Source organism: Chiloscyllium punctatum, chromosome 42 (genome assembly GCF_047496795.1).
Source record: "Chiloscyllium punctatum isolate Juve2018m chromosome 42, sChiPun1.3, whole genome shotgun sequence".
In the NCBI taxonomy this organism is placed as follows: Eukaryota; Metazoa; Chordata; class Chondrichthyes; order Orectolobiformes; family Hemiscylliidae; genus Chiloscyllium; species Chiloscyllium punctatum.
In genome coordinates this window covers 19,497,995-19,510,642 of record NC_092780.1, presented here as the reverse complement: position 1 = coordinate 19,510,642, position 12,648 = coordinate 19,497,995, and the positions used below count along the sequence as shown (strand labels likewise).

At 42.4% G+C, this 12,648-nt stretch overlaps 1 protein-coding gene across 1 annotated transcript in view; it reads right to left on the bottom strand.

The window, feature by feature from the left end:
• The window catches only part of LOC140465801 (ras-related protein Rab-18-like), a 29,637-nt gene extending 19,999 nt beyond the window's left edge, over positions 1-9,638 (bottom strand). Inside the window, exon 1 of the mRNA XM_072561589.1 lies at positions 9,461-9,638. Within this exon, the coding sequence (XP_072417690.1) occupies positions 9,461-9,528 (68 nt within the window). The 5' untranslated portion in view covers positions 9,529-9,638. The remainder of the gene's footprint in view (positions 1-9,460) is intronic.
• Positions 9,639-12,648: the final 3,010 nt, after the last annotated feature.

The window sequence follows — 12,648 nt, the reverse complement described above, 5'->3', positions numbered from 1 at the left end:
ATATTCACTACTGAACTTGCAGGGTTGCTAAAACTACAAAACCACATTTTATGGTCATTTTCTTTTCCCTCGGTACACATGAAGTACCAGATTTTTCAAGTCCAATTTCATAATTTACCACTGCGGATTTCAACACAATATTCAGACAGAGTTCACTATAATACTTCAGCTACCACAAGCTTATTTAGGAAACTGAAAGAAAACCATTTGTTCGGCGAGGGTAGGATTTATTTTCACATATACCCCCCTCTCCCCTTACCCTATTCTTCCAGATTAGAGAATAGGTCTGGTTGGCTCATCCAGAAAGAGTTTCTTTAAAATAGAGAACAATGAAATAGAGTCAGAGATGAACAGCATGGAAACAGACCCTTCAGTCTAATCCATCCATGCCGACCAGATATCCCAACCCAATTTAGTCCCACCTGCCAGCACCTGGCCCATATCCCTCCAAACACTTCCTATTCATACACCCATCCAAATGCCTCTTAAAAAATGTTGTAATTGTACCAGCCTCCACCAAGTCTTCTGGCAGCTCATTCCACACACGTACCACTCTGAGAAAGTTGTCCCTTAGGTCTCTTTTATATCTTTCCCCTCTCACACTAAACCTATGCCCTCTGGTTCTGCACTCCCCAACCCCAGGGAAAAGACTTTGCCTATTTACCTTATCCATGCTCCTCAGAATTTTGTAAACCTCTATAAGGTCACCCTCAGCTTCCGATGTTCCAGGGAAAACAGCCCCAGTCTGTTCAGCCTCTCCCTATAGCTCAAATCCTCCAACCCTGGCAACATCCTTGTAAATCTTTTCTGAACCATTTCAAGTTTCACAACATCTTTCCGATAGGAAGGAGACCAGAATTGCACGCAATATTCCAACAGTGGCCTAACCAATGTCCTGTACTGCCGCAATATGACCTCCCAACTCCTGTACTCAATACTCTGACCAATAAAGGAAAGCATACCAAACACCTTCTTCACTATCCTATCTACCTGCGACTCCACTTTCAAGGAGCTATGAACCTGCACTCGAAGGTCTCTTTGTTTAGCAACACTCCCTAGGACCTTACCATTTAAGTGGATAAGTCCTGCTAAGACTTGCTTTTCAAAATGCAGCATCTCACATTTATCAGAATTAATCTCCATCTGCCACTTCTCAGCTCATTGGCCCATCTGGTCAAGATCCTGTTGTAATCTGAGGTAACCCTCTTCACTGTCCACTACGTCTCAAATTTTGGTGTCATCTGCAAACTTATTAACTGTACCTCTTATGCTCACATTTAAATCATTCATGTAAATGTCAAAAAGTTGAGGATCCAGCACTGATCCTTGTGGCACTCCACATGTCACAGGCCTCCAGTCTGAAAATCAACCCTCCATCAGCACCCTCTGTCTTCTACCTTTGAGCCAGATCTGTATCCAAATGGCTAGTTCTCCCGATCTTCCACGAGATGAGAACAAACACAATGGTATTTGTTGCATTTCATAATAATAATTTCATTTTCTATCGAGACATTTTTAAGTAGCACGTACTTTGTAAAAGAGGCAAGACAAAGTAATGGAAAAGTTGTTAGTGATGTGGAGTTGCATCTATGAGGAAACGATTGAGAATTCTGAAGGCATTTAGGCCCACATTCCTGTTCCGCATGCAACAAGATCATGATGACGTATATCTTAGCTCCCATCTCGCTGCCTTGATTCCAGATCCTGATATACCAAATCACTAGCAAAAATCTAAACTTGAATTTACAATTAGCAACTCAGCTAGCATTTATTCATTCCTGAGAGATTCTACTGGTCTACTACCCATTGTCTCAAGAAATACAATCTCAGTTACAATACAATTTCATATCATTTCAAACAAAAACAGAAATAGTTGGAGAAACTCAGCAGATCTGACGGCAGCTGTGGAGAGAAAACAGAGTTGACCTTTCAAATCTAGTGACCCTTCTTCAGAGTTTCTCGAGGAAGTTCAGTTTATGTTTCAGATTTCCAGCATCCAGAATTTTGTGTTTTATTCATAACTTCTCTCTGGCTCAGATTTTGAGATTATGTGTCCTTGATTCAGACTGCAGACCAGGTCAAAAATAAAATCTCTCTGCTTCTATTTAATCCATTCCTTCAAAAAAAAAATTAATTAAATTGTCCCTGACCTTATAATTGTTGGAACTGGAAGCCTAGTTTATATACTTTCTCCTTGCTGACAAATTTACATTGCACAACTTCCAAGGCCACTCTGGTCCCTTCCCAGTCAGAAATCACACAACACCAGGACGTAGTCCAACAGGTTTATTTGGAGGCACTGGCTTTTGGAACGCTACTCCTTCGTCAGGTGGTTGTGAAGCAGGATCATAAGACACAGAATTTATAGCAAAAGATTACGGTGTCATGCAAGTAAAATGATATGGTTAACACACCTAGATCGCTATTAAGTGTTTCAACTTTTAGAATGGGTTACAGGTTTCAGATCATTAATATGTAAATCCCAGAACTTCTTTTAAGTCATATTCTCAAAATAACTTAAGGTTTTATACATATAAAAAAAAGTGACATCTCAGCTCAGACAATGCATTAAGGGTGTTTAAAAGGTGACAATGCGTTAAAGGTACAACCAGTCTGACTGAAGATTGGGATTCAGACAGACTCTGACTTCACACTTTTAATGCATTGTCTGAGCTGAGATGTCACTTTTTTTTTAATTAAACCTTAAGTTATCTCAGGAATGTGACTTAAAAGTAGTTCTGGGATTTACATATTAATAAACCAAAACTTGCAACCCATTCTAAAAGATGAAAGACTTAACAACAATCTAGATTTGTTAAATATATAATTTTATTTGCAATGAGACTAATCTTTTACTATAAAATTCTGCATCTTATGGTCCTGCTTCACAACCACTTGATGAAGGAGCGGCACTTTGAAAGCTAGTGCCTCCAATTAAACCTGTTAGACTATAACCTGGTGTTGTGTGATTTGTAAACTTTGTCCACCCCAGTCCAACACTGGCTCCTCCACATCATAGTCCCTTCTAAACTGTGCTGCTCAGAGCTATACACAATATTCCAGATGTGGTCTAATCACAGCTTTGGATAATTACAGCAAAACCATCTTCCCTTTATATCCTACACTCTGACAACAAAGGCGAACATTCCAATCATCTTTTTGATTTGTTGTTGTACCTCTCATTTTGGAGATTTAGGGAAGTTGCCAGCAGTGGCGAAGACTAAGGGTCAATGGGCAAGTGTCTTCAGATTCAAAAAACAATAACTCTCAGAGTCATACAGCATGGAAACAGACCTTTTGATCCAACTAATCCATGAAAACATGCTCCCAAACTAAACTAGTCCCACCTGCTTGGTCCTGGCCCATATCCTTTCAAATCTTTCCTATCCATATCCTTATCCTTTTTAAATATTGTAATTATAGCCACATCCACCACTTCCTCAGGAAGTTCATGCCACACTTGACCCACTTCCACAAAAACATGGCTTATTTTTTGCTTTATTCACTTGTGGGACGTGGCTGTCACTGGCTGGCCAGCATTTATTGCCAGTCCCTAATTGCCCTTGAGGTGGTGGCGAGCTGCCTTCTTGAACCACTGCAGTCCATGATGATAGAATGCTTCGACAATAGAAGATAATTGCAAATTACATTGGTGGGAGGTGAAGGTGTTTGGTAGCTAAAGGATCTGTCTGGACAAATGAATCAAGACTTTGAAGCAAAATTGTTTTGTTTTGGTCATAAAGGAGAGAGCAAGAGGAAGACCCCAACCCCAAGTTGGAAAGTTAGCAGCACCCAGAGGTGTAGGCAAGAGGAGGACGCAGAGACAGAAATTTGAATGAATTTGAAAGTAATTCATGACAGTCTCTGAGGATTTCCTTCAGTGGTTTCCAAAGTGGATTTTTCTTAATATTAATCTCTTCAGAGACATTATTATATGCTCTCCATTTTTGAAGTAGTAGTATCCTAGGCTCAGCCATTCTTCTTAATAAGGTATGAAATGGGACTATTCACTGATGATTGCAGAATGTTCAGCACAATTGGTGAATTCTCAGATCCTGAAGATTGTTCATAGAGAGCAAGATATGGACAACATTCAAGCTTAGGCTAACAAGTGGCAAGTAACATTTGAGCTAAAAAAAGTGCCTGGTAACAGCTGTCTCCAATAAAAAGGAAACCCAACCATTCCTGAATTCCCCACTCCCAACATCCAGGGAGTGACCATTGACCAGAAACTGAACTGGACCATCCATATAAAGTATTGTGACTACAGGAGTGAGCCAGAGGCAAGAATTTTGTGGCAAATAACTCATCTATATCTCCAAGCTGTCTGTAATCTACAAGGCACATTTCAGGACTGTCATGGAATACCCTGCACTTACAACACCAACAATACAAGAAGCTTTACAACATCCAAGGCAAACAAGTCCACTTGACTGACGCCCCATCCTTAATGCTTATTCCTGATGAAGGGTTTGCCTGAAACGTCAATTCTCTTGCTCCTCGAATGCTGCCTGACCTGCTGTGTTTTTCCAGCAGCACACTCTTGATCCCATCCTTAACATTCACTCCCTTCAACATCAGTGCAGAACAGCAGTAATGCTTACTATCTACACGATGCACTGTTGTAACTCATGAAGGACTTCTTGCAACCTAGATGGACCATGGTAGCAAATGCACTCTGTACTGCTAGCTGAGTTATAGCCCAACTCATGTTTTACACACTTCTACCATAGCATCCTTGCTGGAGATGGTTGTCCTCAGTGAAAGAAAAAGTACGCAATGTACCTTTCTTGACTGCCTCATCTACCTGTTCTGCTGTCTTCAGGGATTATGAATGTGTACTCCCGAGGTCTCTGCCTCTCTACACTTCTTAGTACTCATCCATTTATTGTTTATTTCTTCGCTTAGTTTGCCTTCTCTCACTTCATCAGACTGAATTTCAGTTGACACATTCGCCCAGCTGACTAGTCTATTGAAATTGTTCAGCAACTTGCAGCCATCTTCCTCACAATCACACACCCATTTTTGTATCGCCTGCAAACTTTTAAAATCGCATCCCCTAAATGAGTCTCAAGCACCAATCTGTAGCACGAAAAACAAGACTGCCTGTACTTACGTCTGCCAAACCACATCAGAAACAACCTTCGCAAGACGCATTCAGCAACCTTTTTCCTTCCTTCAAACCAATGCTAGAATCAACTTGCCACTTGCTGTTGGATCCCATAGCTCTTAGTTTTCTGACCAGTCAGACGCACGGGGTCTTGTCAAAAGTTTTGCTAAAATCTATATTGATTGCATTAAACACATTTGCCTCATTGATTGGCCCTGTCACCTCTTCTTAGGGCTTATCCCATCCATTAGTTCACACTCCTGATGTCGACTACAATGTCAACATCAGCCCCCTCTTTTGAGAAGCAGACACCAAACCATGTCTAAGGAACCATGTCTAAGGCTTCCTCCACATAAAAGGTACATGTTGAGGTCTCAAGCTAGGGAGGTGATGACATAGTGGTAACATCATTGGCCTAACAATCCAGAGATCAAGACTAAACACCTCTGGGAATAGTAGCCAAAATCTCACCAAGGCAGCTGGCGGAATTCAAATCAAATTCATAAAATGTTGAATTATATAAATTAGTCTCACTGACAAATATCAGTAACTGTTATTCATCTGTTTCACTCATGCCCTTCAGGAATTCTGTCAGGTTTACCCAACAGAAAGTGAGACAAAGTCTTTTCCCTGGGGTCGGGGAGCCCAGAATTAGAGGCATAGGTTTAGGGTGAGAGGGGAAAGATATAAAAGAGACCTAAGGGGCAACTTCTCCACACAGAGGATGGTACATGTATGGAATGAGCTGCCTGAGGAAGTGGTGAAGGCTGATACAATTGCAACATTTAAGATTCATTTGGATGGGTATATGAATAGGAAGGGCTTGGAGGGATACGGGCCGGCTGCTGGCAGGTGGGACTAGATTGGGTTGGGATATCTGGTTGGCATGGACGGGTTCGACCGAAGGGTCCGTTTCCATGCTGTACATCTCTATGACTCTATGACTGCAGATACTGGACAGTCAGAGTCAAAAAGCGTGGCACTGGAAAACGCACAACAGGTCAGGCAGCATCCGAGGAGCAGGAAAGTCGACGTTTCACGCATAAGCCCTTCATCAGGAATGTGGAGGGGAAGGGGGCTGAGAGATAAATAAGAGGGTAAGGGTGCGGCTGGGACTGAGGTAGATGGGAAGGCGATAGATGAATGCAGAAAGGAGGCAATTGTGATAGATCAGTGGGGAAGGCAGATGGGTGGGAAGGAAGATGGACAGGTAGGAGAGGTCAAGAGGGCACTGCCGAGTTGGAGGGCTGGATCCGAAATGGGGAGAGGGAGCGATTTGGAAACTGAAGTCATTGTTGATGCCATGTGGTTGTAGAGTCCCGGGTGGAAGATGAGGTGTTCTTCCTCCAGTTGGCGAGTGGTTTTGAAGTGGTTGGCTACAGGATGGCAGGGTTGTTTGGTGTATGCGAATGAGAGATATTCCCTGAACCACTGTGCAAGGTGGCACTCAGTCTCGCCGATGTAGAGGAGAGCACTGTGAGAGCAATGGATGCAGTAAATAAGGTGAAGGTGGATGGGCAGGAAAATCTCTGCTGGATTTGAAATGATCCTTTCGGGCCTTGGAAGGAGGTGGGGGGAGGGGGTGCGTGGGAGGAGGCGAGGGCGCAGGTTGTTTTACCTCGTGTGACAGCAAGGGAATGTGCCAAATGAGGAGGGTGAATCAGTAGCAGGCATGGACCGCAGAGTCATAGAGTCAGAGATGTCCAGCATGGAAACAGGCCCTTCGGTCGAACCTGTCCATGCCGACCAGATATCTCAACCCAATCTAGTCCCATCTGCCAGCACCCGGCCCATATCCCTCCAAACACTTCCTATTCATGTACCCATCCAAATGCCTCTTAAATGTTGCACTTATACCAGCCTCCACAACATCCTCTGGCAGTTCATTCCATACACGTACCACCCTCTGCGTGAAACAGTTGCCCCTTAGGTCTCTTTTATATCTTTCCCCTCTCACTCTAAACTTATGCCAACTAGCTCTGGACTCCCGACCCCAGGGAAAAGAAAGACTTTGTCTATTTATCCTATCCATGCCTCTCATAATTTTGTAAACCTCTATAAGGTCACCCCTCAGTCTCCGACGCTCCAGAGAAAACAGCCCCAGCCTGTTCAGCCTCTCCCAGTAGCTCAGATCCTCCAACCTTGGCAACATCCTTGTAAATCTTTTCTGAACCCTTTCAGGTTTCACAACATCTTTCCGATAGGAAGGAGACCAGATTTGCACGCAATATTCCAACAGTGGCCTAACCAATGTCCTGTACAGCCACAACATGACCTCCCAACTCCTGTACTCAATACTCTGACCAATAAAGGAAAGCATACCAAGTGCCTTCTTCACTATCCTATCTATCTGCGACTCCACTTTCAAGGAGCTATGAACCTGCACTCCAAGGTCTCTTTGTTCAGCAACACTCTCTAGGACCTTACCATTAAGTGTATAAGTCCTGCTAAGACTTTCTTTCCCAAAATGCAGCACCTCGCATTTATCTGAATTAAATTCCATCTGCCACTTCTTAGCCCGTTTGCCCATCTGATCCAGATCCTGTTGTAATCTGAGGTAACCCACTACACTCCAATTTTGGTGTCATCTGCAAACTTACTAACTGTACCTCTTATGCTCGCATCCAAATCATTTATGTAAGTGACAAAAAGTAGAGGACGCAGCACTGATCCTTGTGGCATTCCACTGGTCACAGGCCTCCAGTCTAAAATCCAACCCTCCACCAGCACCCTTAGTCTTCTACCTTTGAGCCAGTCCTGTATCCAAATGGCTAGTTTTCCCTGTATTCCATGAGATCTAACCTTGCCGAACGCCTTACTGAAGTCCATATAGATCACATCTACTGCTCTGCCCTCATCAATCTTCTTTGTTACTTCTTCAAAAAACTCTACTGAGTTTGTGAGACATGATTTCACCTGCACAAAGCCATGTTGACTATCCCAAATCAGTCCTTGCCTTTCCAAACCTAACGCAGGAGTCACAGAGGGAATGGTCTCTGTGGAACGCAGATGGGAGGTGGGGGAATATATATTTTTGGTGGTGGGGTCTGACTGTAGGTGTCAAAAATGGCAGACGATGATGAACTGTATCTGGAGATTCCTGGGGTGGAATGAGAGGACCAAAGGATTCTATCCTTGTTGCAGTTGTGGGGGGTTGGTTCGAGGGCAGAGGTGCGGGAAGTAAAGGCAATGTGATAGAGGGCATTGTTGATCATGTGGGAGGAGAAATTGCAGTCCTTGAAATAAAAGGACATCTGGAATGTCCTGGTTGAATTGCTCCTCCTGGGAGTATAGACAGTGAAGATGGACGAATTGGGAGTAAGGGATCGCATTTTTACAGGAGAGGGGGTGGGAGGCGATGTAGTCAAGGTAGCTGTGGATGTTAGTGGGGTCGAAATAGATATCCATCCGTGTTAAGTTATTTGCCGTATACAGAGACAGATAGGTCCAGGAAGGGAAGCGAAGTGTTGGAGACGGTCCAGGTGATCTTGAGGTGAGGGCAGATGATGTTGGTGAAGTTGATGAACTGTTCTATATCCTCATGGGAACACCAGACAGCACTGAAACAGTCACTCAATCCAGCCTACATGTGACTCTGGAATCACATGACCGATTCTTAACTGTCTTCTTAAATAGGTGACGCAGTTCAAGGGCAATTGGGAATGGGTAAATTGCCGGAGACACCCACATCCTACAAAAATTGTGAAGAAAATAAATTATCCCACTCTTTGCAAAACATCTTGGCGATTTCCTTTGATTTTGCTTTCAGCATGTTTTGACACCATCTCTTTGGTTTCTTAATTTATTTACTAATTAAATTCCTTCTCTTTATGCAGTTCTCCCAGCTTTAAGCTCTCTCAATCTGTCAAAGGCCCTTTCTTTTAAAAAATAAAAACCTTATGTTTCTGGACGAGCGGGGGGCCCCAAAACCAAAAGTCCTATCCCTGTTCTTGCTGGCGAAATATTAGTTTCGAAATCTCATAATCGCCTCGGCAATGCCTCCCACTCTCCTGACACTGATTCCAAAAGGTAATTCGGATTTAAATTGACTCAGGATAAACAAGTAAAATTGGGCAAATCGGAGCATTTCGAGAACACGCCAGGCCAGCCATTACCCCAAACCGAATCTAAAAACGTTATATAACAACGGTAATACCATAAATCAAATATACTTCTGTAAATCAGCTGGACTATTAACTTCAATTTTTAAATACTATAGAGATTTTTGTTTTAGTTCGAAAAATGTAATAATTGTTCAGGCGGGTTGACGCCTTCCTAGTCGAGTGGCTAGACCAGTCGCCAGTGAATTGCATGGAGCTAAAAGCTGACACGTTGTGTGTTGCCTCTCACCTGGACTTGCCCACTCCACTCTCCCCAATGATCAGAATCTTCAATGTAGCGAGAATTCCCTCTTCCATTGTCCGAATGTTTCAGGATTCCAAAAGAACAAAGACGCCGCGTCAGCTGATCACCCAATTGTTACTTTCCCTCCTTACATAGATGTTGCAGCGTGCGCTGACGCAACCGCGCAATTTCTTCCCACGTACCTTTTAACCTTTCAGGGCAGCAGCATTCCCAGTCTGCAAACAATGATCGTTCTGAGGAAGGGTCACCGGACAACAAACATTAACCCTGATTTCTCTGCACAGATGCTACCAGACCTATTGAGCTTTTCGAGCAATTTCTGTTTTTTTTTGTTGTTGATCATTTCTCAAACCTGTTCATGGACTGATTAAATTGCCAGTCGTGAAACTCGCGGGCAGCAGAATTCTGGATAGCAACTAAAAGTAATGCTTCTTTTAAAAAAAGTTGCTTGCTGTGACTCTTTAATATACAGTCCGTGTTTTAAAATTTGAAGTATTGCTTTCAATTGCTATTCAGACTCGTTAAGGCTCGCACCAAGTTATTTTTGAAGAAATGTTGTGTGACAATCCATAATCCTCGCGGTGGGCGTGTATTTTGAGATCAGTTTTATTTTTATTGCAATATATAAATTGTTAAAGGCTGGTTTTCCTTCTAAGAGGAGGGCAGGAACTTTATTTTTACTTACTTAGCAAAGGGGCTATCGCAGAGAATATTGGACGGCTGGGAATGTGTTAGAAAGACTCAATTTGTTTGCAATTTTCCTAAGTTTACTAAATTTAAAGATAATGTTGCCATCCAACTCAATTTTGTGTAACAGATTTAAAATATGTTAAATTTTGTAATCAGATTCACTTGAGTACGTTGTGATGTCATATCAGAAACAGGAAGATTTCCTGCTGTAAAGAGCATGTGACCGGAAAGATACAGGGTCTCCACAGTTCCAAATCAGTACAGGAATATCACTTGCAAGAAGAGGAGTGTGTATTTGGAAAATTATATCTTACTAAACTAGTGGAGAGTTACGCCAAAAATAATCTAGCTTAAATGATTCAGGTAATCGCAAACGACAAGAATGAAATCGCTCATTAATTATTATCATTACGGAATAAAATGGTTTTGTCAGTTCAGCCGGTTGGACTGCTGATTTGCGTTACAGTATGACACCTTCAGATTATTATTCAAGATCCAACTTCTCAACCTCGCCTCTCGCTTGAGGCTTGGTGACCTTTAGGTTAAATCACCACCAGAACTCTGTATGACGCCCTACGTTCCTCTGGAACTATGGTGATTTCAAGATTACTCTCTATCCAGAGGTTTTATCACACTCAACAGACACCTTGCCACCACCAACTTCAGAGACTTTTTTTTTAACCACCCCCAGTAAAATCACGCGTGTATCCAATCAAATATTTTACATGGTGACTTTAACCTTTTTTTGCAGTGATATGTTAAATAAATTCCAAAATGAGTACAGCTAACACAAATTTGAGTCAAACTTAATCTACATTATTTAATTAAGCTGTTGATTACTCCAAGCGTCAGTACTTGGGGTCCAGCTGTTTGAAATATGTATTAATGATTTAAAACCATAGAAGGTGGGCTTGTGATGGTACAGTGGTGGTATCACTGGGCTAGGAATCTAGATGTACTATGATAATGTACTGGGAACATTGGTTTAAAATCCCATTGCAGTTGGTGTTACGTCAATGCAATCAACAAAAATTTGGATTGTAACCATCCTCATCAATTATAAACCCACTTGATTCACTTTTGGGAGGGAAATCTGCTGTCCTTGTGCTTACCTACTCTCTGCGCAATTAGGGATGGCTTAGCCAGTGATGCCAAAAAGGATATAGTGACAGTGACAGTGACAGCACAACAACTGAAAACCAAAGAAGGAAAGGATTCTTGTGGGAGAGTGTCTTTACTTCTGAGGTCTAGGTTCAAGTTCCAAAAGGTTTTTAATAACATTTAGATTAGATTAGATTACTTACAGTGTGGAAACAGGCCCTTCGGCCCAACAAGTCCACACCGCCCCGCCGAAGCGTACCCACCCATACCCCTACATCTACATCTACATCTACCCCTTACCTAACACTATGGGCAATTTAGCATGGCCAATTCACCTAACCTGCACATCTTTGGACTGTGGGAGGAAACCGGAGCACCCGGAGGAAACCCACACAGACACGGGGAGAACGTGCAAACTCCACACAGTCAGTCGCCTGAGGCGGGAAATGAACCCGGGTCTCCGGCGCTGTGAGGCAGCAGTGCTAACCACTGTGCCACCGTGCCGCCCGCAGGTTGATTGGAAATATCTACTAAAGACAATGAAAACCAAAGAACTGCAGATGCTGGAAATCAGAAACAAAAACAGAACTTGCTGGGAAATTGGAGCAGGTCAGGCAGCATCTGTGGGCTGTGAGTTTTCCCAGCAAGTTCTGTTTTTGTTGTCAATAATTTAAAGTTAGGGATCAAATGTAATACAGTAAACTTTATTATTTTTGTAGTAAACTTCATGCTATTTGAGCTTTATAATTTTTTGCCAGTTTGTCAAGAGTGCTGGTTCAAAGGGTCCCAATTCAAACAACGTTTGCTGTATATTAAAATCTGTAAATGAAACATTCCCATTCAGCTTTGTATGTTGGAGGGAGATGTGAAATGGGCTGCTGGAGGATTTGGACAGACGTAGTGAATGGCAAATGGAATATAATGTGGAAGAATGTGAGGTGATTGACGTTGGTAGAAGAAACAGATTTGCAGAGTATTTCTTAAACAGTAAGAGATTGGAAAGTATAGATGTACAAAGGGACCTAGATGTCCTTGTCAATAAGTCACTGAAGGCTAACATAGAGGTGCAGCAAGTTATTAGAACATTGTTAGTCTTTATTGCAAGTGGATTTGTTCACAGGAGTAATGAATTCTTGCTGTAATTGTATAAGAGCTGAGTTAGAACGCACCTGGCTTACTATGTGCAGCTCTGGTTTCCTTCTCTCAGGAAAGATTTTATTATTGTAAAAGGAATGCAACAAAGGTTCAGACATACACCCAGGATGGTGAGAAGCAAGACTGGGCAAACTGGGCCTTCATTCTCTAGAGTTTGGAAGAACGCAAGCTGATTTCATTGAAACTTACAAAATACTTCAAGGAATAAACAGGGTAGATGCAGAGAA